The sequence below is a fragment of the Dama dama genome, chromosome 28, assembly GCF_033118175.1.
Source record: "Dama dama isolate Ldn47 chromosome 28, ASM3311817v1, whole genome shotgun sequence".
In the NCBI taxonomy this organism is placed as follows: Eukaryota; Metazoa; Chordata; class Mammalia; order Artiodactyla; family Cervidae; genus Dama; species Dama dama.
Window position 1 is genome coordinate 49,127,165 of NC_083708.1, and position 26,554 is coordinate 49,153,718.

Sequence of the window (26,554 nt, forward strand, 5' to 3'; positions counted from 1 at the left end):
AGCATCAAATCAAAATAGGATACTCTAGATCTCTGGTGCCAAACATTCATTTCTAGATTGCTAGCTTATAAATGATGATGAACTAGCCATAACTACAATGCATATTCAAAGTAAGGTAAAAATGTTCATTTTGTTGTATTTCCTAGTTTGATCCTCTTAAAGGAAAAATGCTGAGTCCATAGAACTTAGTCTGTTCCAGAGTAGAGGAAATTTAAATTCCTCAAATGCATTTTCATAATTGGAAGAGTTATTCAGCAAATTCATCAAGTGTTTTTACACACCTGACATCGTGCTAAGTACTAAGTATACCAAGGATAGACTCAATATAAACAAGTCAGTAAAGAAGGAAATTATGGTTAGCAGAAAAATGAATTTTGGTTGAGAAGCAGAGGAGCTGAACTCATTCAGTTCAGTATGCAGAAGATACGTTGTTAAGTTAGTACCCATTGCTTCCCTGTGAACTAGATCCCCAGTCTGAATATGGAGCCCCATGGTCAAGGCCACCACCCCCATGCAGCCCTCGTCCCTGAATGTGGCTGTGGTGTCCTGATGATCTCCCGGTTTTCACCCCTGCTCCCCTTCAGTTTATGCTCCACACAGAAGCCAGAGTGATCCTGTTAAAACACAAGCAAGTGGTGCTGCACCTCTACTCAAAACCCTCTGATGTCTGAGAGCCCCGTCTCCCTCAAAATAAAACCAGAGTCTTTATAGGATGCACGCTCCGGCCTGCTCCCGTCTGCCTCTCGCCTTGTGCCTGCTTGCGGTTCCCAGCTCCAGCGTGGCTGAGGTGTCCTGCCTCTGAGCAGTCACCCCGGCGGCCTGCTTGCTGCTTCTCCAGGGAACTGCTTTGCTCATCTCTCACTGCCTTTGGGCCTCGACTCACCTTCTCAGTGAGGCTTCCCTGTCTCCCCTTCACGCTTTCTGTTGTCATTCTCTGCTTTTCTTTTCTCCTTGGCACTTTTCACTCTCTTACTATTAATTACTCTAAATACTATTAATTAGTATATTAATTAATATACTCTCTAATATACTATTAATTTTACTCATTTATTTGTTCATGGTCTACCTCTCCTACTGAAATGTAAGTAAGCTCCCTGAGAGCAGGGACTTAGCCCACAGCCAGCTCCCCAGTGCCTAGAGTAATGTGGGGTCATAGTAGGAGCTCAGTAAATATTTGTTGAGTGAATGCCTGAAGGTGCTTGATGTAAACTGTCAATTTAGCCACTACAGTAGCAGAGAACAGTAGTGAACATGTAGGAGGAAATCAAGGTGAGGGGATAGCTTGTAGAGTGCCCGAGAATTTGAAGGAAGGGGACGGCATGTGAAATGGTGTGAAATGCCCCCAATAAATCAATACAAGGGCTGGAAAGAAAGGCCCCTTAATTTGGCATTTAAAAGGAAAGGATGAATTTAGGGAAGGCAGAACATAGACTGCAGTGGATTAAGAATAAGCAGACGTTCTTGGATGTTTGGCTGTAAATAAGCTGTGTGGGCTACTGACTTATTTGCAATATTTAAAATAAATTTGTAGCAATTACATTTTTTGTTTGTGTGCTGGCCAAGATTTCACTTTTAATGTTTCTGGGGTGCTCTGGCCTTTGCAGACTTTTCACATTATTGTAGAATGTTCAAAACCACAAGCAGTATGGTGAGTGCTGTTACACATTTCTAGTCTGCCTTCTACTGCTGAGGGAATGCTGTGTGTGTGTGTGTGTGTGTGTGTGGTGTGTGTGTGTGGGGTGTGTGGGGTGTGTGTGTGTGTGTCTGCGTGCGCACGCCCTTGCTGTGTGTGTGTGTGTGTGTGTGTGTGTGTGTCTGCGTGCGCACGCCCTTAGTCTCATCCGCCTCTGTGACCATGTGAACAGAGGAATCCACCAGACTTCTCTGTCCATGGAATTTTGCAGGCAAGAACACTGGAGTGGGTTGCCGTTTCCTCCTCCAGGGGATCTTCTTAACCCAGGGACTGAAGCACGTCTCTTGTGTCTCCTGCGTTGGCAGGCAGCCCCTTTACCGTTGTGCTTCTTGGGAAACCTGAGGCAATGACTGAGACCTGGATAAATGCCCTTTCCAAGGTCACGTGCTAGGAAGTGGTAGAACAGGGCCAAAAAAAAAAAAATCCCTCCTTTGAAGTCTAGTGTTCCTTCCTTTATTTTCATAAGTGATTGGTTTATTTTTGTTTTGCATGTATATTTGTAAGCTAATTAAGTCTTGCAGAAAAAAGATGCAGTATAGATAAACCAACAGCATGAGACTGATTGTGGCACTGAGGTGGGCGAGAAAATGTCCAGAGACCGGGTGAGTGGGGCACGTGTTGAAGGCTTTGCTTTGCTCAGTTGTTCGTTTCAGGGATTTGAATACTCATGGACTCACATTTTACTTTTATTATCAGACAGTGATTCTGGACAGGACCTTTTCCCCTCCAACTGTAATGTGATGAAGATAAATACTATTCCTACCCTGATAAAGTGTTTTGTGTCCCCTACATTGAATTATTTCTGTGTATTTTATGTGAAGCTGCAGTTGAATATCTTGGAATAATTTGACCATCAGTCTAGGTACTAAATAATAGCAGTCAAGAAACGTATCTCACCAGTACGGTTAAACCAACCCAGAAGTTTTCTGAGTTGAGTGGAGGCTAGTCTGATCTGTTTTGAGGTCATTTAAGCTTTCATTTTGTGTGCCATGTTCAAAATAAATTATCCATTACCAGATGGGTACTGTTTAGGAAGAAATATCTTCCAAAAGTTGAGAGTTTTGTTATATTTCGTTTGTTGGCTCTACCAGCTCAGGTGTGAATTACAGGTAAGTAGAAGAAATACACCCTCTGGCTTTCTTAATTTCCCACTTAGCAGTAGCTGACTCTTTATGTGATGTGAATCCATTTTATCTTCTCAGGTTGATTTATTGTAGCCTAGCCATGCCTGTTTCGGCAGGCAGTAAATGAGAATTTAAGTGAAACAAGTTTTTTTATTTTCCCTGATAAAAATCTATTCTTCCGAAGGTGTCTGCTTTAGAGTCGATATAATTCCAAAGTGCTTGCAAAAAATATGTTTTGGTTTTATGAAATTCACACGGAGCATTGTGTTCACAGGTTTCTGAAGGTCTGCGGATCTGAATTAGTGCGCCTTGAATTATCCTGCAGCCACTTCCTTAATGAAACTTGCTTGGAGATTATTTCTGAGATGTGCCCAAATCTACAGGACTTAAATCTCTCCTCCTGTGATAAACTACCACCTCAAGCTTTCAGCCACATCGCCAAGTTGTACGGCCTGAAACGACTCGTTCTTTATAGAACAAAAGTAGAGGTAAGATTTACGCTTTTAGTAATATAATGACCAATGGAATGATCAGTTGCCTGTAATTGCTCATAATAATATGATTTATGATTTTTAAATAAATTATGACACCACCTATCCTAAAACAATTAGAGCTGATTCAGTCATTTCATAATTAGTCTGTTGTATTTTTTTGTTTGTTTCTTTGTTTTTCAATTTAAGAAAATGTTACCCTCTGTGCTCTTAAAATTTTTGTAATGCTGTTCATGTTTCTAGGTAAAGAAGCAAGCAATAGGCTGAGGTGAGCTGAAATGCTGGCAGGGAATTAATTCGTGAAAGTGGTGGGAGGAAAGTATGTAGGAGGACATTGGCTTGGAGTGACAGGAAGCAAAGTGGAATTTATCCAGGAGCGAACTTCAAAGTTAAAATTCCTAATACATAGTTTAGGAGTCTCATTAAAGAAGAATGGAGTCACGTAATATTTATTGATCTCCTTGCTTTTTTTCCACTTAGCCCTAGGACATCTTACCAGATCATTATATCTATTACCACCTGACTCTTTTCATTAACTGTGTAGTTTATGTTTTACCATGATCAGCTCAGTTTTCCCCCAGATGGTCAACAATTCAGTTTTTCCAGATGTTTTTCTTTTACAAACCATCTAGCATTAGCATTATTTTGCACAGTTTTCTATGTACTGGCTATTGTTGCTCTAGGATAGAGTTCTGTAAGTAGTACTGCTGGTCAGAATATGTGCCTGGACCCTTGTAATAAACATCCACTTACTGCCGTATACCTGTTTCCTCTGCTCTAATCATGTTGGCCTTCTTTCTGTCCCTTGAACATTCCGATCCAGTCCCAGCTCATGGCTTTTTGTCCTGTGCCTGTCTGGAATATCCTTCCAGCTTGTTTACGGCTGCTCTTTTCTCAACTCAGTGTCCTACTTAAATATTTTTTTTCAGAGATGGTTTCTTAGACATTGATAAAAGGTAGCCTCCCCACTCCCTTCTGGTTGGCTCCTGTCATATCATATCACCTTGTGTATTTTCTTTCTAACAACTTTATCACTATGAAATCATCATGTTGGTTTTCTTATGATCATCTGTCTCCTTATACTAGGATATATGTTTCATGATGATAGGAGCCTTGTCTGTCTTCTTCATTTCCATGTTCCTGATATCTAGTATAGTACCTGGTAAAGACTGGCCATTCAGTAAATATTAAAAAAAATGAATAAGATAGACAAATTACTTTTTCAAAATGACGTACCAGTTGCCTCTCCACTCTAGTGAACCCTTGCCTGCGTTGAATGTTGCCTTGGCCAAGTATTTTGAGAATCATTTACATGTAATGTACTTAGAGGGTGCCAAACACATAGTAAACTCTCAATAAATATTATCTGCTAAAACAGTAGTAAGAGTAATAATAATTATTATGGCAATTCTGTATATGTTTTGCTGTGTGGTAGGGAAGGTCCCCTCTCTCTGTTCTCTTTAAACTTAAATCCTTGTGTATTATTATTCTTCCAGATATATCTTTCAGCAAAGATTTTGTTGGAAGTGCCTTTATTATATTTCATTTTGCTCTTTAATAAGGCTTCATATCTGTTCCTATATGTCTTATTTTACATTCAAGAACATGTTATAGTTTTCTTCATTTAGATTTTATATCCTTCGGTTAAATTTAAGCCTTGTCTCTTATAGTCTCAGACACTATTTTCTTTCATTTTAATTGGTTATTTTTAATATAAAGAAAAATTGAGTTTTGTATATTTATCTTGTATCTGCTCCCCTTACTGAATGCTTATCATTGTTGTAATAACTTATATCTTTTGAGTTTTCTAATGATATAATTGTATAATCTGGAAATTAATATACTTTTTCTTTCTGTTCCAATTTACACTAAGTAGAACTTCATAAATAATGTAGAATAATAGAGTCACAATAGGTATACTAATCTTATTTCTAATATAGAGGGAATTTTTTCTTTTTTAAATATTTATATGACAAATATGTGCCAGGTACTGGTGTAGGCCCTGAGACTTCATTAGTAAACTAAATAGACAACTCCTCATGTAACTTACTAATTTTATCTATTGTTTGATGTTCTTTCTGATAAATATCATTTGAGTAAGACTATTTTTATCAAAAATGTGTATTATATTAAAAACTTTTAAAGCCTCCATTACCATACTGATCTTTTTTCTTCTTTTATTTGTTAATATAATGACTTACACTGGACAGTCCTTACATTCCTGGGATAATTCCTACATGTTTTAGCTTAATACATAGCTAAGCCATTTTCCTAATATTTTTGAGCCAAATTGCCTGGATTTGGATTCTACTTTGGATATCACTTACTAATTATATTACCTTGAGGAAGTTTCTTGATGTCCTGTTTCCTTCTGTATAAGTGGATATAATGATAATATACCTTTCAAATGGTTGTTGTGAGAATTAACATGATTTAATATACATGAAGAGTTTAAAACAGTACCTGTTTCATAGTAAACATTCTTTAAGAGTTAAGACTTATTTATCAATACTTTTTACATCTACTTTCTTAAATGAAATTGAGTTGTGTTTTTCCTTTTCACGCCATTTTATCATGTTTGGAGCTTGGAGTATGACATCTTGGCAAAAAGGATTGTGACATTGACATCTTTTTCTTTGATATTTGTGGTTCAGTTGCTAAGTTGTGTCTGACTTCACAGCCCTAGGGACTGCAACATACCAGGCTTCCCTGTCTTTCACTATCTTATGGAGTTTGCTCAAACTCACATCCTTTGAGTCGGTGATGCCATCCAGTCATCTCATCCTCTGTTGCCCCCTTCTCCTGCCCCCAGTCTTTCTCATTCCAGTGAGTCAGCTCTTCGCATCAGGTGGCCAAAGTATTGGAGCTTCATCTTCAGCATCAGTCCTTCATGAATATTCAGGGTTGATCTCCTTTAGGATTTACTGATTTGATCTTGCTGTCCAAGGGACTCTCAAGAGCCTTCTCCAATACCCCAGTTTGAAGCATCAGTTGTTCGGCACTCAGCCTTCTTTATGGTAACTCTCACATCCATACATGACTACTGATAAAACCATAGCTTTGACTTTGTCGGCAGTGATGTCTCTGCTTTTTAATATACTTTCTAGGTTTGTTATAGCTTTCCTTCAGGTAGTAAGCATCTTTCAGTGTCATGGCTGCAGTTACCATCTGCAGTGATTTTGGAGTCCAAGAAAATAAAACCTGCCACTGTTCCCCTTTTTCCCCATCTATTAGCAATGCAGTAATGGGACTGGAATGCCATGATTTTAGTTTTATGAATGTTGAGTTTTAAGCCGGCTTTTTCACTCTCCTCTTTCACCCTCAAGAGGCTCTTTAGTTTCCCTTTGCTTTCTGCCATTAGAGTGGTGGAATAACTTTAATAATTGAGAATTATCTGTTAGCATTTATTTATAAAGCTGTCTGGGTGTATAGCCTTCTTATTGGCAGATCAGAGTAGATATCTTTAGCTTGACATAGTTTTTAAACTAATCCATGGAAACGTGAATATAGTATTCCTGACTTGGGGCAGAATTTTAGTTCGAGTTTAACTGGTGACTTGGTGGAAAGAAGACTTTGATGCTAGTTCTAGCCTTACCAGTAACAAGCTGAGTGATCTCTTAGTGATTTCTTTCACATAGTCTCTCAAGTTCCAGGATTCTTTATTTGTAAAATGAGAAGACTTTTCTCCCTGAATGCTAGTTTGAAGATAGTGTTAGTGCATGTTTTCATTAATCTGTGGTGAAGTGACTCATGATTTATGAGGGTGTAAAATTGTCAGCTAACTTTTCTTGAGTAGATTTTGCATGCTGAAATTATGCCACACCTGTGTTTTACTGGTATATTTAATGTTTTATATTGCCTTGTGTGCTGTAAAGTTTTATACCCTCTGAGCAAGATAACACCTCATTTAAAAAATCTTCTGATTAAATTTAACTTTAAGAAGAAAGGTAGCTTAGTTCATTATTAAGTAAACCTTCAGGAAGAAAAATAGGGTAAAAACTAAGAAATTATATAACTTGCTAGGCATCTTACATCTGGGATGATTTGTAAAAATGTTTCCCATGATATGCTTTTGAAATGTTATAAATTCACATCATCTAAGTGTGAGGGAATCATTAAATAGTCTACAATTTTCTTCAATTTACCTCCAGAAGCTGATAGTATATGATTATATATTTTTTAAAAAGTTTGATTTTATAGGGCTTGAGAAGATTTCATAGCTCAAGACTGGAGACCTTATACATATGTATCCAAGTCTAAATAGCATCAACTCTGCTTCCCCCAGTCACTTAAACATAGATGTGAAATCATTGTATGAGTTCATTAAGTAAAATTTAGTTTGTACCATATGTTACTACCTATTAAAGTTTGTTTTTATTAATCCGGCTGCTAAAAGACCATAAAATCATTTTAAAATTTATTCTAGATGATTTTTCTGACATTTAGTACATAGAAAAAATTATAAAATTGATTTTCATTGATCTGCATTGGACTTACAATAAAATAAAAAATAATCTCATTTTAGTGATACAAATGGCAAAATTCAAAATAGAGAAAAACCTACCCAGGCAGTGATGACTTTTAACAGCTTCCCAGCTCTGCATTCGATGCTCTCTGCCTATACTTTATTTACATCTGTTATCTTGTCATTCTCGGGATCTGCATCAGACTCCCCTGTCGACACTAAGTAACTCAGAGGAATAAAAGGAAAAGACAACACCATCATCTGGTCTCTTTTAAAACAAACCCAAGTGACCACACTGGTAATCATATCAATCTGTAAGCACCTCCCCGTTACTTAAGCAAAATGTTATGGTCTTCCCTGGTAGCTCAGATGGTTAAGAATCTGCCTGCAATTTGGGAGACTTGGATTTGATCCCTGGGTCAGGAAGATCCCCTGGGGAAGGGAATGCAGCCCACTCCAGTTTTCTTGTCTGGAGAATTCCATGGAGAGAGGAGCCTGGTGGGCTACAGTCACGGGGTCACAAAGAGTTGGACATGACTGGGCGAAAAACACTGTCAACCCTTATTCCCTTCCATGCGTGCACTGTTTGAGTCCTGCACTGGTGGATGAGAGAAACCTGAGTGAGAAGACAAGATTTAGGGGACTGGCTTCTCTCTAAATCTTCACATAATCATTGGCAGTACATTCAGATGTTTTAAACTGTTTTGAAAAGAAAAAACAGCGATTGATTTCAGATGCCTCTGATGGCTCTAAGGAAATATATGAGGAGAAAAAGAAGATATGAATTTGAACTTCTTGGGAGAGGTTTTCATTTTTTTTTTTTCTTTTAAGGAATACAGATTATCCAGTGCCAGCCACTTTTACCCTTTTTCCCCCTAGACTCTATGTAATTCTAAAATAAGCAGAAATTAGTATTACAAAATATTGACACCATGATAGCATATTATGTTCAGAGAGACCAATTTATGATGTAGTAGACTTATATTTTATGTATCTATATATAATCTACATTAGTAAGTGGAAAACATTTATGCCATTTTTTAGGATTTAAGCAAGTATGTGTGCATGGTGAATATAGCTTTAGAGGATATTGGAACCTGGGGCTTTTCTCCCCAAGTTTAAGAAAACTTGCTGCATATATTTTGTTTGCTGTCCTAGACATTTTGCATATTATTTAATCCTTTAACTAGTCCAGTGAGAGTAAGTGTTATTTTCTTATGTTCAGTTCAGTCACTCAGTCATGTCCAACTCTTTGCAACCCCATGGACTGCAGCACGCCAGGTTTCCCTGTCCATCACCAACTCCTGGAGCTTGCTCAAACTCATGTCCTTAGAGACGGTGATGCCATCCAACCATCTCATCCTCTGTCATTCCCTTCTCCTCCCACCTTCAATCTTTCCCAGCATCAGGGTCTTTTCCAGTGAGTCAGTTCTTCACATCAGGTGGCCAAAGTGTTGGAGCTTCAGCTTTCACATCAGTCCTTCCAATGAATATTCAGGACTGATTTCCTTTAGGATTGACTGGTTTGATCTTGCAGTCCAAGGGACTCTCAAGAGTCTTCTCCAACACCACAGTTCAAAAGTATCGATTCTTTGCTGCTTAGCTCTCTTTATGTTACATATGTTGAAATGAAAGCCCCCAAAAGTTAATAAGTTTCCCAGTGACACAGAGCAACAAGTTAGAATTAGGATTTGAACCCAGATTTGGTGGCCTCAGTGTTACAGTGAAAATTGTAAAATATATAAGAGCATAGAATAGTAGTTCTTTTAATAGCTTGGCTGCCTCTATCTAATGGAGAAGGAAATGGCAGCCCACCCCAATATTCTTGCCTGGAGAATTTCATGGGCAGAGGAGCCTGGTCGGCTACAGTCCATGGGATCACAAAGAGTTGGAAGTGATTCAGCAAATAAAATAGAGCTTTTCCTTTACATCTTAATCCTTTTCTAATCTTCAGTTGGTAAGGAAATAAAACATTGTAACCAAGATATACAAGATTTTGATCTGGTGTAAAATACAAACTGTGAAGTTATATTCTGTAAATATTTTCCAGTCTAAATTGCTATAGGAAAATGGACTTTGATTTTTATTATGAGCAAACTTATTTTGAAGTCTTCGTTCTAAATTTGTAATACCAGTTATTCAAATCACATTTAGAAACATTTAAGTAATAGTTTGTATAATCAATACATAATGAACTACCTCAAGCAAATGGTTTATATATATATGGGCCAGCTCTCAATATTGTATCATAGTGGGGAGCAGCATTGGGACATATACTCCCCGAAATATTTTAGCATGTAAAGTAATGCGTAGCTGATGTCTAGGTGGTGTGATCTTAAGTGGTTAGGTATAGCCAAGCATGTTGCTGGCCTGGGTACTCAGTATGAATGAGAACCCCGGAGAATGAAACTTGAGTAGGGTCCGAATTGCCCTACATGCCGGTGGGTAGAGCCTGGTAGGCTAATGTGGCACCTGCCTGAGCCAGTGGTGAGACAGTGGGCCCGGAGCACTGCACTCTCTCGACCTGACAGATTTTACCAACAAGGCCTGCTGCAGTGACCACTGAGCTTCATGTATAACCTTGTTAGAGACTGGGGTTGTATCACAGTGCATTTTGTGTATACTGTCTGATTGCGGCTTTGGTAGTCAATTAAAATGAAAGCAACCTTAAAACAATCCCCAAGTGTCATTTTGACACCCGGCCTTTTATGCCCTGGCGTAGTTCATTAAGATTTTCCTCCCCAGCTCCACTGCTTTGGGCTGGGCCATAGCTAGTACCCAACTGTGAGAAGCAGCAGCAGTAGGATCTTTATCAGACTTTAACTATGGTTAAAACTGAGCAGCAAGTTCTGGGTGTCTGATTCAGACATTATTTTATAATGTAAAAACTGGGAAGATGTTTGTTTTTTAGTCTGTATCAGAGACCCACATCATAAAACAGTTCCCATGATTTTCCCACTTGAAAGATTTATGTGCCTGAGAAACGTCACTTATACTAAGCTGAAAGTTTACCTGTTAAAAAAAAAATTTACCCTATCACATAGGCTATTGAGAAGACCAAATTAGATCATACTTGTAAATAACATCACACTGTAAATTAAATAGACTTGTGTACATAAGAAAATGATAGTATAGATTTTTTTCAGCATAACCCTACAAATTATTCCCGACTTTGTGAAGTATTCTTACAGATCCTCCTAAATAGGAATATCTTTTCCATCACGTGCTATGAGGGACTTAGGTTAAATTACTGCTTTCATGCTTCTGATCTGTTTCTGGTAAAAGGAAAGTGCATTCCTAACTTATAAACTCCATAATGAGAGGGATCATGTTTGACTGTTTATGTCTTTACAGCTAGTATGTAGAACATTGTCTGGTATTCACTGTAGTGAATATATATAGTAGATACTTGGTAAACCTCTGTTGAATGAATGAGTGATAGCTCTCGCTTGCCAGTTTATCTTTTCTTTGTTCGATAAGTGAGTAAGCATCAGATAAGTTTGTCTTTCTACAGAATAACCACATCAGCTAAGCAGATGGATGGGAGATCTACAACTTGGAAAACTTGTAAAAAATTTTTTTGATCTTATATTTGTCCAGAATTTTTAGCTCTAAAAGATAGTGAAATACATTTGTATTTGTTTTGTTAGTTTATTTCATGAGATCTTTTTCCTTCTTTAGATATGTTTAGGATTGTGATGAAAAATTGCTTCATCAGAGAAATAGCAAATGTGTTCTTAAAACATCCAAAAAAAAAGTGAGAGAGAAAATCATTCAGTTCAGTTCAGTTCAGTCGCTCAGTCGTGTCCAACTCTTTGCGACCCCTGGAATTGCAGCACGCCAGGCCTCCCTGTCCATCACCAACTCCCGGAGTTTACTCAAACTCATGTCCATTGAGTTGGTGATGCCATCCAGCCATCTCATCCTCTGTCGTCCCTTTCTCCTCCCACCCCCAATCCCTCCCAGCATCAGGGTCTTTTCCAATGAGTCAACTCTTAGCATCAGGTAGCCAGAGTATTGGAGTTTCAGCTTCAACATCAGTCCTTCCAATGAACACCCAGGACTGATCTCCTTTAGGATGGACTGCTTGGATCTTCTTGCAGTCCACGGGACTCTCAAGAGTCTTCTCCAATACCACAGTTCAAAAACATCAATTTTTTGGCGCTCAGCTTTCTTCACAGTTGAACTCTCACATCCATACATGACCACTGGAAAAACCATAGCCTTGGCTAGATGGACCTTTGTTGGCAAAGTAATGTCTCTGCTTTTTAATATGCTGTCTAGGTTGGTCGTAACTTTCCTTCCAAGGAGTAAGCGTCTTTTAATTTCATGGCTGCAATCACCATCTGCAGTGATTTTGGAGCCCCCCAAAATAAAGTCTGACACTGTTTCGACTGTTTCCCCATCTATTTCCCATGAAGTGATGAGACCAGATGCCATGAATTTAGTTTTCTGAATGTTGAACTTTAAGCCAACTTTTTCACTCTCCTCTTTCACTTTCATCAAGAGGCTTTTTAGTTCCTCTTCACTTTCTGCCATAAGGGTGGTGTCATCTGCATACCTGAGGTTATTGGTATTTCTCCTGGCAATCTTGATTCCAGCTTGTGCTTCTTCCAGCCCAGCGTTTCTCATGATGTATCCTGCATAGAAGTTAAATAAACAGGGTGACAATATACAGCCTTGACATACTCCTTTCCCTATTTGGAACCAGTGTGCTGGTCCATGTCCAGTTCTAACTGTTGCTTCCTGACCTGCATACAGGTTTCTCAAAAGGCAGGTCAGGTGGTCTGGGAGTCCCATCTCTTTCAGAATTTTCCACAGTTTATTGTGATCCACACAATAAAAGGCTTTGGCATAGTCAATAAAGCAGAAATAGATGTTTTTTTGGAACTCTCTTGCTTTTTCGATGATCCAGCAGATGTTGGCAACTTTTCAGAGTTAGGGGTATATATACATTGAATTTCAGTAGATGCAGGGCTGTAACTCTATGCCTGATGAAAAGATAGTGCAAAGGGATGGAGAACAGAAATGACTCATATGCTGAGGTTTCAGTTCAGTTCAGTCGCTCAGTCGTGTCCGATGCTGAGGTTTAGACCCTGTTTAATGAATGATCTCAGAATAACTAGTGAAACGAGTGGTTAAATGCAGTAATTTTCTTTTTACTGAATTTGATAGGTCCTTGATGATTGTATAGGCAAGACTTAAGGCAAAAGATAGGAACAAACATGAAGATTTTAATAGTAGTTAGTTTCTTCTACCATTAATGACAAGGAAGTTATAGTAGAGTGAGATATATAATGATTGGAAAGACTTTAAGTTCTTTTAGTCCTTTTTATCTCTGTTCAAAAGATTCTTATTACTAATGATAAACATTAATTACAAGTCCTTCTTTAGCCATACATGATGATATATTTTTTGGAGAGAGAACTGTAGAAATTTAACTCATGAAATAGACTCTTAAATACTTACAAGGAAAGAGCTTTTATTTTGAAATAATTTTAGACTTATGAAAAGTTGCATACAAAATAGATTGCTCTACTTTATGCATAGTTTTTTCCTGAACCATTTGAAAGTAATAAAGATATAACTCTCCTTTACCCCTAAAAGGGCATATATCTACAACTATTCTTAAATACTTGTTCCATGGGCTGAACTGTGTCTCCCCAAAATTTATATGTTGAAGTCCTGACCCCTGGTACCTCATAATGTGACAGGATTTGGAGATAGGGTCTTTCAAGAGATGACCAAGTTAAATAAGGTCATGAGGGCGGGGCCTAATCCAATATGTGTGGCCTCCTTATGAGAAGAGATTCGGACACAGACACTCAGGGGAAGAGGATATGAAAGCACCAAAAGTAAATGGCAGGTTTTAAGCCAAGAGGAGAGGCCTTAGAAGAAATTAACCCTGCTAACACCTCGATCTCAGACTTCTAGCCTCCGGAATTGTGGAAAAATTAATCTCTGTTGTTTAAGTTACCCAGGCTACAGTATTTTATCATGGCAGTCCTAGCAAACTAATACATCTTATACAGAATGGCATAGGATAGCTTTTTAACATATTGCACAAAAAGTGACTTCAAGAGAAGGCCTTCACATTGTCTAAAGCAACCTGGGTTAGTGTTAGGAGTTTCAACCTGTTTACCTTTTCTTTGTTTTGGGGAAAAAAAATATCTGGAGTTGGGGGTTAGTTGGGGTGTGTAGGTTGCTCAGTAAGAATGTCATTCTGTTGCTTAGCAGCAGACAAGAAAACCAAGAGTGTTTTTTTAAAAGTTGGAGTTATAAATGGAACACCTGCATCCAGTTTTGATTGCCTCACTTCAAGAATGATAGAGCATAAATTGAAAGAATCTGAAGAAGTGAAAAAACTGATTATAGGTGTTGTAGGGGACTGGTATATGACAGTAATCCGTAGTGTGGTACAGCTAGTGTTTACCTGGCCCATATGCTGGGACCACGGTTTCAAGGACCCCACTGCCTCCATCTTCATGAACTGGGAGACAGACAAAAGCAGTTGGTCTTTACTTCCGTTGAATATCAAAACTCACCTCTTGTTTTCTTTTTTCTGTGCCGGTTTATATATAAGTAAAATGTGTACCACTCCCATCTGTTGATGAGAGCACCTGAGCTTTCCTGCAGAAGATGCATGTCTTTTGAAAACAGTATGATTTGATTTAGTGCCATGAATTTGCTTTCTGACACGTAGATAATGATGTTCTTCTGGCTGCATTCTTACTTGATTTAAAGAACACATTTATGTATATTGGTAAGTAGAAGCACAGATGGCCTTTATTTTGTTTATTTATTTTTGAAACCTTCTGGCCAAGCCCCGGGACTGTGGGGTCTTAGCTGCCTGACCAGGGATCGAACCTAGACCCCCTGCAGTGGACCTGTGCAGAGTCTTAACCACTGGATGGCCTGGGGAGTCCCTGACCTTTCTTTTAGTGGAGCGAGTGCGGCTGACAAACTCGGGGAGGGATGGCCTCTCACCAGAGCCAGTGCTGATTGCTAGCTGAGGTCAAGATCGAGGGGAACAGTTGAAGTAGGAAGAACCTACTTTGGTCACCTCTGTGGACTAATGCAGGCTGTCGTTAGCTGTCACCTAAAATGCAGTCCATTTTAGAGAGCTTCATTTAGTTAGATAACATGTAAAACAAAAGATGTTAATAGTTATTTGTTCTTAAACAGAATCAAGAATTAAGATTTTAATAACTTTTCATATATTCTAAAACTAACAAACTTTTATTTTTTTTTCCATTTTATTAGTTGGAGGCTAATTACTTTACAGTATTGTAGTGGTTTTTGCCATACATTGACATGAATCAGCCATGGATTTACATGTGTTCCCCATCCCGATCCCCCCTCCCGCCTCCCTCTCCATCCCATCCCTCTGGGTCTTCCCAGTGCACCAGCCCTGAGCACTTGTCTCATGCATCCAACCTGGGCTGATGATCTGTAAAACTAACAAACTTTTAAAAGTCCTTTTTTTTTTTTTTTTTTTTAATTTTATTTTTATTTTTTTTTTTCCAGTGGGTTTTGTCATACATTGATATGAATCGGCCATGGATTTACATGTATTCCCAATCCCGAACCCCCCTCCCACCTCCCTCTCCACCCGATTCCTCTGGGTCTTCCCAGTGCACCAGGCCCGAGCACTTGTCTCGTGCATCCCACCTGGGCTGGTGATCTGTTTCATCATAGATAGTATACATGCTGTTCTTTTGAAATATCCCACCCTCACATTCTCCCACAAAGTTCAAAAGTCTGTTCTGTGTTTCTGTGTCTCTTTTTCTGTTCTGCATATAGGGTTATCGTTATCACCTTTCTAAATTCCATATACATGTGTCAGTATGCTGTAATGTTCTTTATCTTTCTGGCTTACTTCACTCTGTATAATGGGCTCCAGCTTCATCCATCTCATTAGGACTGGTTCAAATGAATTCTTTTTCATGGCTGAGTAATATTCCATGGTGTATATGTACCACAGCTTCCTTATCCATTCATCTGCTGATGGGCATCTAGGTTGCTTCCATGTCCTGGCTATTATAAACAGTGCTGCGATGAACATTGGGGTGCACGTGTCTCTTTCAGATCTGATTTCCTCAGTGTGTATGCCCAGAAGTGGGATTGCTGGGTCATATGGCAGTTCTATTTCCAGTTTTTTAAGAAATCTCCACACTGTTTTCCGTAGCGGCTGTACTAGTTTGCATTCCCACCAACAGTGTAAGAGGGTTCCCTTTTCTCCACACCCTCTCCAGCATTTATTGCTTGTAGACTTTTGGATAGCAGCCATCCTGACTGGCGTGTAATGGTACCTCATTGTGGTTTTGATTTGCATTTCTCTAATAAAGTCCTTAATATAGGTCTTCAGGAAAGAATATGGAAAAGAAGTTATACTTCTTTTCTATCTTGAATGGCTTTATAGAAGTACCAGTGGGAATATGAGGCTTTTGGTGGTGAGTGTGTGTGACCTGTGTGACTGGCTATGATTCAGCTACAGTGAGAAGCCTATTGGCTTCTTGGGGGTCAGATTCATTATCATCCACCATCATGACAGTAAGCAGTATGCCAGGTATAAGCAATCTACCTGGTAAGGACACATTCGTTAGAGACAGCTGATTCTCTCACTGCTGGCACATCACAAGGGAAACCAAATTACAGTTATGAGACCTGTATAGTGAGTTTAGAAGGAGAACAATGAGCATTGTTTATGTGACTTAAATGCTTCAAGATGTCAGCACAAAACAGATTGATAATTTCCTCTTAACAGGAAGGAAAGGTATGCTTTTGGAAGAAGATTAAGTCTTTGGATGAGTGTATCCTCTTCACCTGGGCATCATTTAGATGAACAGTGTCAACCAAGTGTGCCTCAGACTTGTCTTCTATGCTCTCTAGACAATCCAACCCTTAACCCTCACATCAAAACATTCTTTCTGTTAATGTAGGCAGTAAGGTTACAGCCCAGTTCAGCTGGTATGCAAAGTGCCATGACTTTTTGACTGCACATCTCTGCCATCATCCATCGTGGGTTGATATGGAAATTGATCGGTTTAGTCATCTGTGACCAAAGATGTGTTCAACTGTATTATTATAGGAGAGATCTACCACCATGGTAAAAATAAACTTTGAAATGAGACTATAGGGCAAGGCAAATGTGTGTGATTCAGCCTTAGGTTTTGTTCTTTCACACACATTGGTTTTTGGAATTTCACACTGGAAAAGGTCAGTTTTCATTCCAACCCCAAAGAAGGGCAGTGCCAAAGAATGTTCAAACTACCACACAATTGCACTCCTGCTAGCAAGGTAATGCTCAAAATTCTTCAAGCTAACCTTCAGCAGAACGTGAACTGAGAAATTCCAGATGTACAAGCTGGATTTAGAAAATGCAGAGGAACCAGATATCAAATTGCCAGCATTCACTGGATTATACAGAAAGCAAGAGAATTCCAGGAAAACATGTGCTTCACTGACTATGTGAAAGCCTTTGACTGTGTGGATCACAACAAACTGGAAAATTCTTTAAGAGATGGGAATACCAGACCACCTTAAGTGTCTCCTGAGAAACCTGTGTGAAGGTCAAGAAGAAACAGAATCTGACATGGAACAGTGGACTGGTTCAGAATTGGAAAGGAGTATGACAAGACTCTATATTGTCACTCTGCTTATTTAGTTTGCCCAAGATAGTTTCCTGGGCAAACTCCGTGAGATGGTGAGGGACAGGGAAGCCTGGTGTCCATGAGGTTGCAGAGTCAGACTCGACTGAGCGACTAAATAATGACATGATCTTGAACATTCTCTTTTATTGTTTTCAAGTTGTGGTTATGTATCAGTATATAAACTGTATCATATTATATATTTAAACAGTATAAAAGAAACAGTTTACAGTAGATGATTTATCCAAACATCTATAAAGTAATTGAATTTAAATATCCTAAATATAGTTAGTTTCAAGTACTTTAAATAGTTCTTAAAATTCTTCAACTTTTAGTCTATATTTCCCTTACCCAAATTTATTGATATTGGAATGCTGGGCCCCCAAAAAAATTAAATTAGAGAAAGAGAAATTCACACATGTATGTGTATCTTAAATTTCAGTAATTGAGTTATTGTGTTCTTAGGATTTCTTTGGTGGTATTTCTTATGTAAATTTATAAATATTCATTAGTGGATGTACTTTTCTCACATCTCGTCTCATTACTTGTAGTTACTGCTCTGATGTGTTTGAAACATCATCCGTGAAAGCACATTTGTGATAAGGTGATGTCACTAGTCTATTTTAGTTAATGTATGTTTGTGATATATAGACTTGTTATCTGTTTCATTAATATGCTGTCTAGGAATCATGTTTTAGAGTAGAAAATACTGATTTAAAAAATTCTATCATCCTGTATTAAGAGTGTTGTAAGTAAGGGTTGTATTCGTTATTAAAGATAAGCAACAGTTTTTAACTGTAAAAAATTTTAATTGTAAAAACTTATTAACTAGTTATAATAATTATAAACCTATGTTAATGTAAAATAGTGACCATAATATTGCATATGTGGGTTATATAAGGTCTCATTATATTATAAGATGTACATGATATATATATATAACTGTTATTCTACTAAGCTATAAATCTGGACTATCCAAAGCTTATTTGTGAGTGTAATAAGCAGCAGTTATCATTTTACTAAGTATTTTTGCTTAGCCCTTTAGAAGTCTGGAAGAAAGATTATGATAGGAGATTGCTTTATGGATAGCATCTCTTAAAGAAACTGTCAATGAAAATTTGAATTTCTGTCTTCTTTCATCTTTTACATATGCTTTTAAAATTTTTTATTTATTTATTTTTGGCTGTGCTGGGTCTTTACTGCGGCATAGGCTGTCTAGTTTCGGTGAGCAGCGGCTCTTGTTTAGGGTGATGTGCAGGCTTCTCATTGCAGTGGTTTCTCTTGTTGCAGATCAGGCTCTAGAGTGCTAGGGCTTCAGTAGTTGTGGCATGTGGCCTCAGGTTTTTGGGACTCCCAGGTTCTGGAGCACAGGCTTAATAGTTGTGGGGCAAGGGCTTAGTTGCTCCCGGCATGTGGGATCCTCCTGGGCCAGGCAGTGCACCAGTGTCTCCTTCATTGGCAGGCGGCTTCTTTCCCACAAGCCACCAGGGAATCCCTCCTTTATTTCTTAATAAATTTCCTTGTAACAAGTAGAGGCAATAATAATTCTCTGTAACCTATAGTTATCCTTTGGATTTTGAAGCTGCTGATCAAGGCTAGTAGGTAGATTTCAGGTAGAATGCAAAAGGATTCTTTCTTTGTGAATGGAAATCCTACTACCGGGTGCCAGCATTCATCTAGCGCAGGGGTCCCCAACCTCTGGGATCTAATGCCTGATGATCTGAGGTAGAGCTGATGTAATACTAATAGAAGTAAAGTGCACAGTAAATGGAGAGCACTTGAGTCATCCCCAAACCGGTCCCCCCAACCCTGGTCCATGGAAAAATTATCTTCCAGGAAACCTGTCACTGGTGCCTAACAGGCTGGGGACGACTGACCTCAAGTATGTTTTGAAATTCTGTGGAAGGAATTAACATGGATCCAGTCACTTCTTAGTGACTCCCTTTCCACAGCGATTTAAATAACGTTGACCTTTGTTTAAAAATTGCAAACTCATTTGAAAATGAATCTGCTGCTTTGCATTATTAAAGCTACTAACTATTTAAATTGTATTTTAATTTTATAGAGCTGCTCTTATGCTTATATTGAATTTTCCAGGACTAACCAGCAGAATTTGTCAATTTGGGGACCTTAAAGTTATCTTAAATCTTTTAAATGAGAGGTTCATAAAATTGTTCAGTTTTTATTTCTGAATACCTTTTTTTTGTAGTACCTTTAATGTAGCTTTAATCCATCTGTTTGTGTGTTCTAGAAGTGTAGAAGTGCTGCAAGTAGTCATTAAGGTAGAATTGTTTTCTTAAGGTGGAGGTGGGCTCGTTCATTCTGAGGATAGTAAATATTTTCGACCTTGCAGGCCATATGGTCTCTGTCATAACTACTCAGCCCTGCTGCTGTAGAGTGAAAAATTATAAACAATACAGAAAGAAATGGGTGTGCCTTGTTTCAACAAAACTTTATTTACGAAAACAGACAATAGGCTAATTTGGCAATGAACAGTGTTTCATCAACTCCTGCTCTAAATCATTGAGTCTGTGGTGTCTTTAAAATCAGGTCATTTAAAATCAGGTCTAGAAGGGAAGAGGCAGTTTTTGCTTTTTGTTTTATCATCAATAGTAGTACTTTCATTCTGAATACTAATAGAATAGAGAAAAGAAAAGATACTAAGATACTGTAGGAGGGGATTGGTTAACTGGATTTGGAGAGATTGCAGGCTGATCTATAGATGTGTGCTCTATACCTGGGAAAGATTGAAAGCAGGAGGAGAAGGGTACAACAGAGGATGAGATGGTTGGATGGCATCACTGACTCGATGGACATGAGTTTGAGCAAGCTCTAGGAGTTGGTGATGGACAGGGATGCCTGGCGTGCTGCAGTCTTTGGGGTTGCAAAGAGTCAGACACAACTGAGTGACCGAACTGAACTGATATCTGGGTATTCCCACAGTGTCTGGCTTATCATGAGCTCTGCTGGAGAAAGTCAGGAAACTGTTAACTTGTGCTTGCTCACCTCAGTGCTGCCAATCAACCCTTTTATTTATCTCTATTTGACTCCTTGTTACATTCCTCACTGCATCTCTTCCAAGGTCATTCTTATCCCCTCATAGCTTGGTCTCAGCATTTGATCTCTCATCTCTTACTTAGGAAAGATGTGTGATATCATTCAATATGAATCTCTTATGTTCTGTGTTAGTTCCTTTTTTAAGGTAGGAATGAAAAATGATCATTTTTATCTACAATTAAATGAATTTTTAATTCTCAATTTAATATGCAGACCGTGTAAGTTATTGTAAAATATTTGCCTAAATAAGTATAATTAGTCGTGAACAGCAAAGGAACTCAGCCATACATATACATGTATCTATTCTGCCCCAAACACCCCGCCCACCCAGGCTGCCACACAACATTGAGCAGAGTTCCATTCAGTAGGTCCTTGTTGGTTATCCATTTAAAATATAGCACTAACTGCTTTTTTTTTTTTTGGTTTTGTAACACTTGAAATAGATTAAACAGAGGTTGTATACTATCATTTTAATTTTGTTAGATGTTAATTTAGCTCAAATATTTAGAAAGTTTGCCACATGTTTGAGTAGTAATTTTTTTTTTTTAGTTTATGAAAGAAAAACTAGAAATCTGAATGTTTTGCATTGTTTGCTTTAAAATTTGTCACAGTGGGCATGTAATCAAGTGCAATTTTGATTGTTTAGAGATGTTTCAGGAACCATGATTATGTGGCAGTCTCGTACACCTTTGGGTTTCTTTAGTGGTGAGACCGTTTTTCACTGCCCAGGATGGATGGGCTGAAATGGCAGGAACATGACTAGAAAGCACACATTGCATACACTTCAGTCAGCATGTTGCTAGTGACAGGTGCTCGATGGTTGTTGGGATCCTTGTCAACAAGGAGAATCCTCTGACATTAAAGTCACCGGCTCCATCCTGATTTGGGGTGGCTATTGGCAGTTCCATCAGGCTGCAGCTGATCAGCGAATGTCAAAGCTGTGCTGTTCTGCACTGTCACCAGCTCTTGGTATTTTTTTTTTTTTTCAGGGAGGGATGGTTTGGCTTATCTTGTTATTTCGTCTTCACCAGGCTTTCAAATTGCTTACCTTTGGGAAATGCACTGAGAGGTCATAGGGAATATAGGTGTCTTTAGGGCACGCAAAATCATATACAGAGTGACGACTTACATGGAGACGAGTAATGATTACCTTGACTCCAAGCCAATCAATGGTGTGAACACCTGGGGACTCATTAAGTGGCATTTGTGGTGTCTGTAACTGAGGTTTTGAGCTCTGTTTCAGGAAAAGCGGTGACAGCCCTTAATGTCTAATTGACCTCTTCTCTTTGTTTCACTTTCTTTCTTTTTTCCTTATTTGTGTCTGATGTGGGTCCCAACGGCAGCAAACAGCCCTGCTCAGCATTTTGAACTTCTGTTCAGACCTTCAGCACCTCAGCTTGGGTAGTTGTGTCATGGTAAGTATTGGAAAATTCTTTTTTCTTCCCATGGGTGAATTTTATCCCGACCCACTCCACACCCACCCACAGCTTTTCAGATTTATGGTTAACAACTGTGCACCCCACTTTCAAACATTTTTCTTAAATCAAAGAGTTTGTCTTTGAAACATGGACATTACTTATCTGTGAGAACAAGGAAAGAAGTATAGTGTGGTGTAAAGTGGGTGGTTCTACCTCAAGTAAGATGGTATCTCAGACAAGCTATTTACCTCTCTGGGCTTCTTTACAAAATAATAAATCAATCATACCCAAATGCCAGTAGTTTGGTAATTTTTTCATGAGGCTAATTTTAGTTTTTGAGATCTGAGATTATTTCCTGGAAATGTTGATGATAGTAGATAAATTTATTTTGTTTGCTTTTATGTTTGTTTTACTGTCCTTACTGAGTAAGATAAAATGATGGACACCAGCCTATGTTGATGCTCACGTATTTTTGAAGTGTCACTGGTCTGTGAAATCCAAAAGTCTAGAGACTCTTGGAATAAATAATCTTGAGATTTAAAATTGTAGCTTACATGTCACTGAAAGAGTTCATGGCATAAATTAAATGTTTTTCAACTAAATGGCATGGTTAGTAGTGCTGACACTTAAGGGACAGCAGAGCCCTTGGTGTGTGTGTGTGTGTGTGTGTGTGTGTGAGGGACAGCAGAGCCCTTGGTGTGTGTGTGTGTGTGTGTGTGTGTGTGTGCATGCATACACACTCAAAGGAAGTGCATCTCCCAGTGTAACTGACTGTGGAGCAATCGATTCCTTTTTATTTTCTTACCTACCCCCGCCCCACACACACACACTCAAAGCAGATTCAGGAGATCCTAAATCATTCCAGTTTTGCATCCACTTATTAGGAAGACCTTAATAAGCAGGATGGTTGCAAGATCAAAGTTTCTTAGGCCTTGTTAAACCACGTGTATAGACTCAGGTGGGCTTCTTTGGTGGCTCCGAGCATAAAGAATCTGCCTGCAGTGCAGGAGACCTGGGTTTGATCCCTGGGTTAGGAAGATACCCTGGAGAAGGGAATGGCTACCCACTCCGATAGTCTTTCCTGGAAAATTCCATGGACAGAGAGGCTATGGGTCTGCAGTCCATGGAGTCGCAAAGAGTCAGACATGACTGAGGGACTAACATTTTCGCTTTCACAGGCTCAGGCTCATCTCGGTCTCTGGATCTTGGGAGCTCACTCACTCAGCATTAGGTTTTGTTTACTGCTGATCACCTTTTTACCTTAGTAAGCCATTTCCTGGGCTTCTGTTGGGTCCTTCTAGTTTCTCTTCTAGATGAGCTCAGTGACATTCCATGGCACTTTCTGTGACAACACCAGCCAGTCACTGTCACTTGGATCTTTGCCTGTGGTTAGCCCGCCTTCTTTAGATTGGTAAGGACCCTGTTTTATCTTTGGCTAGAGGTTTCTGCCTGTTAATTACCTCCCCATTAAGTAGAGCAGCATTCTCTAGAAAAACAGGCCTCTGATCACAGGCACTTTAGAGTTGGAATTATATATGTTTACAGTTGGAATTAGGTGTAGTAGCAGGCAACATTTTCCAAAGTTGACCTATGGAACGTTAGTCCTAAAAGATATTCAATTTAGAAGGTTGTGTATTTATGGGAGAGAGTAGGGCAAATAGAAATTCTGGGTCAAAATTAGGAAATGATGCTCCTGTATCCTCCTCCTGACATTTTCAATAGTATGTCCTACAATAAAGAGACAGTTTGCCTTTGCTGAAGCCAGTATTTTCTAGCTTTTCCTGACACTGAACCTGTTTTTCTGTGTTACCTCTGTGAATGTGCCCCACTCATTCCCAGAGGCCCTGGCAGCCGCTCCTCCCTCCTGCAACCCCTGCCACTTATCATCGCTCTTACAGCACCTTGTTTTATTATTTTACTTATCACTGTCTGAATTTATTTTGCTCACTTATCTGTCTGTATGTCTTTCCAAGAAATGTGAGCACAGTATTTTTTTTTTTTTGGTTCACGGTTGTTCCTGATATCTGGAGTAGTGCTGGCACATTGTAGATGAAAATATGAATAAAGAAAGAAACAAAAGGAAGTAATCATTGGAAATGTTTGCTGTTTCATTTCCTTTTGATGTCTGGTAATAATGCCAATACCTGATTCTAACAAAAGCAAATAAAACTCTTAAAAAGAATCTGTTTAAAGAAACATTAAAACAGTCAAAGTCCGTCAATAGCAGTGTTTAATTCTTGGTTAGTAGAAGCTTTTCCCATGATCATGAGTTAAATCACTGGACACCTCTGATAACTGACAACAGCTAACGTATCGAGATCTAGAAGGTTCCATCTTCAGTCTCCAAGGACCTCATTTAACCAAACTAGTACCCTTGTTAGTACTACCAACATATTCACTAACTATTTTAGAGCCTGGCAAAGTACAGGCCTTTATCAGGGAGGTCTTACGTACCTATCAAAGTGGGAACAGCACTGTCACAATGGGAGGCACACAAGGACACTGAATAATCCTCAGATTCTTCTGGAGGGCCTGAGGATTTCAGGCTGCCTTTGGATTTACTTCATTAACGTCCTGTCAGGAATTCTTTTAAGTGGATTTTTAAGGACGTGATTACCCTTGCTGTTTTATGAAACAGCGGCTGCTCTGGGAGATGAGTGAGCAGATCTGTATTATCTGCAACGTGGGGATGTTTACATGGAAGCAAACAACAGGAGGTGATTAAGGATGTTTGAACATGCTCCAGACAGTTCCTGTTTCTGAACAGAGTGTGGGAAAGACCTAAATTACTTGATTTCCAGATTGAAGACTATGATGTGACAGCTAGCATGATAGGAGCCAAGTGTAAAAAACTCCGGACTCTGGATCTGTGGAGGTGTAAGAACATCACTGAGAATGGGATAGCAGAGCTGGCTTCTGGGTGTCCGCTTCTGGAGGAGCTTGACCTCGGCTGGTGCCCTACCCTGCAGAGCAGCACCGGCTGCTTCGCCAGGCTGGCACGCCAGCTCCCAAACTTGCAGAAACTCTTTCTAACGGCTAACAGGTCGGTGTGTGACACAGACATCGAAGAACTGGCCTGTAATTGCACCAGATTACGCCAGCTGGACATACTAGGTAAGGTGCAGTCTGTAAGTTTTGTTTTAAAGCCTTGACATTAAAGCTAACCTCAGACATTTTATAAAGAAAAAAAAATCTTGGATGCAATCAAAATGTTGTCTTGATAATTATAAATGTCCTTAAGTAAGAGAGGGAGGGCAGTAACAGAATTTTATCATTGAACTTATCAGAAAGCTCTGAATAATCCTTAGTTCTTGATCTAGTGAGAAGGATAAGAGTTTGTATGAGCCGTGTTCTCCATTTTTATTGACAGATAAGAAATAATTCATTTGTATAATGAATTCAAGACACACACACACACGGCTTCTTGATGTTAAATTCTTGATTAAAGAATACTGTAAGTCTCTATCCCTGATGATTGTGCTTTTAGGAGTAGTTCTACCCTAAGGCAGAGCTATTGAAAATCCTTCCCAGTTCTGGGATTCCTTGTGTTCCTGGGATTCCTTTATTGCAATTTACAGCCAGAAACCGTGTGATATTTTGTTACTTCTGATGTTGGCCAGAATTGCTAGAATGCCACGGTTATAATTGCCCACACAGTTGTGAACTCAAAACGCTTGCACTGTGTTTCTGGTAATCTATTAATACCAATAGATTAGTCCTTGAAGTTCTAGTTATATCTTTTCCTGTTTATTCAACATGTAACCAAAGGGAAACCTGAATCTTTTCAGCACTGGTGTTTCTGGTTTCACTTAAAATCTCTCCACAGTCCAGGCTTATGGTACATTTGTAGGTGTTGCTTATATAGTCATATGTTACTTATCCAAGTTACTTACAGGCAGAAATTGTTTCTTAAAAACTTAGGAAGGGAAAATTGAGCCTATGGGATTAATAGTTACAAACTAAGTAACAAAGAGATATAGGCTAGAATTATATCCAGTATCTTATAATAACTTATAATGTAATATAATCTTCAAAAATTACTGAATCATTATACTACATACTGAAACTAATACAACATTATAAATCAACTATACTTCAGTAAAAGTAAATGCATTTTTAAAAATCAATAAAAGAAACAGTTGATTAACAAAAACTTAGGAAGAACTTCTTGTCTATTATATACACACTTTCTGCTAGATACTTCTTCTGTATTATATTCTCCTTCATCTTCATAGCTCAGAAAGCCGGATATCATTGTCTCTTCATAGTTGAGGATCCTGGAGCCAGCAGTTAACATGTAACAGAGCAAGGGTCAAGTACAAGGATTTTGACCCCAGGATCAGTACTGTCTTTTCAAAACACCAAAACTTGCTTGTTTCTTTTCCTGCCTATTCATGTTCTCCCTTGAATTAGCCTAGACTTTTTTATAAGATAAATATTTTGAAATGTTCAAAAAAAAAAAAGTCAAAGTCACAGGGACGATGAGAAAAAGCAGCCAAAGGCCTTTTAAAATAATCACAAATTGCATCAGGCTTCACTTCAGAGAATGGTGCCAGTGTTGTCTAAAAGCTATTTTACAGCTCCCCCTCCAAAAAACCGTCAAATAAACTCCAAAACATACTCTAGAGATGGAGAGTAGCCAGTATCTGAAAACAA

At 38.7% G+C, this 26,554-nt stretch overlaps 1 protein-coding gene across 2 annotated transcripts in view; it reads left to right on the forward strand.

Moving 5' to 3' along the window:
* FBXL4 (F-box and leucine rich repeat protein 4) overlaps positions 1-26,554 on the forward strand; it is a 73,275-nt gene that overhangs the window by 41,943 nt on the left and 4,778 nt on the right. For both annotated transcript variants that reach the window (XM_061131980.1, XM_061131981.1), the window contains exons 6-8: positions 3,092-3,305; positions 21,824-21,895; positions 24,700-25,012. In XM_061131980.1, coding sequence (XP_060987963.1) covers positions 3,092-3,305; positions 21,824-21,895; positions 24,700-25,012 — 599 coding nt within the window. The remainder of the gene's footprint in view (positions 1-3,091; positions 3,306-21,823; positions 21,896-24,699; positions 25,013-26,554) is intronic.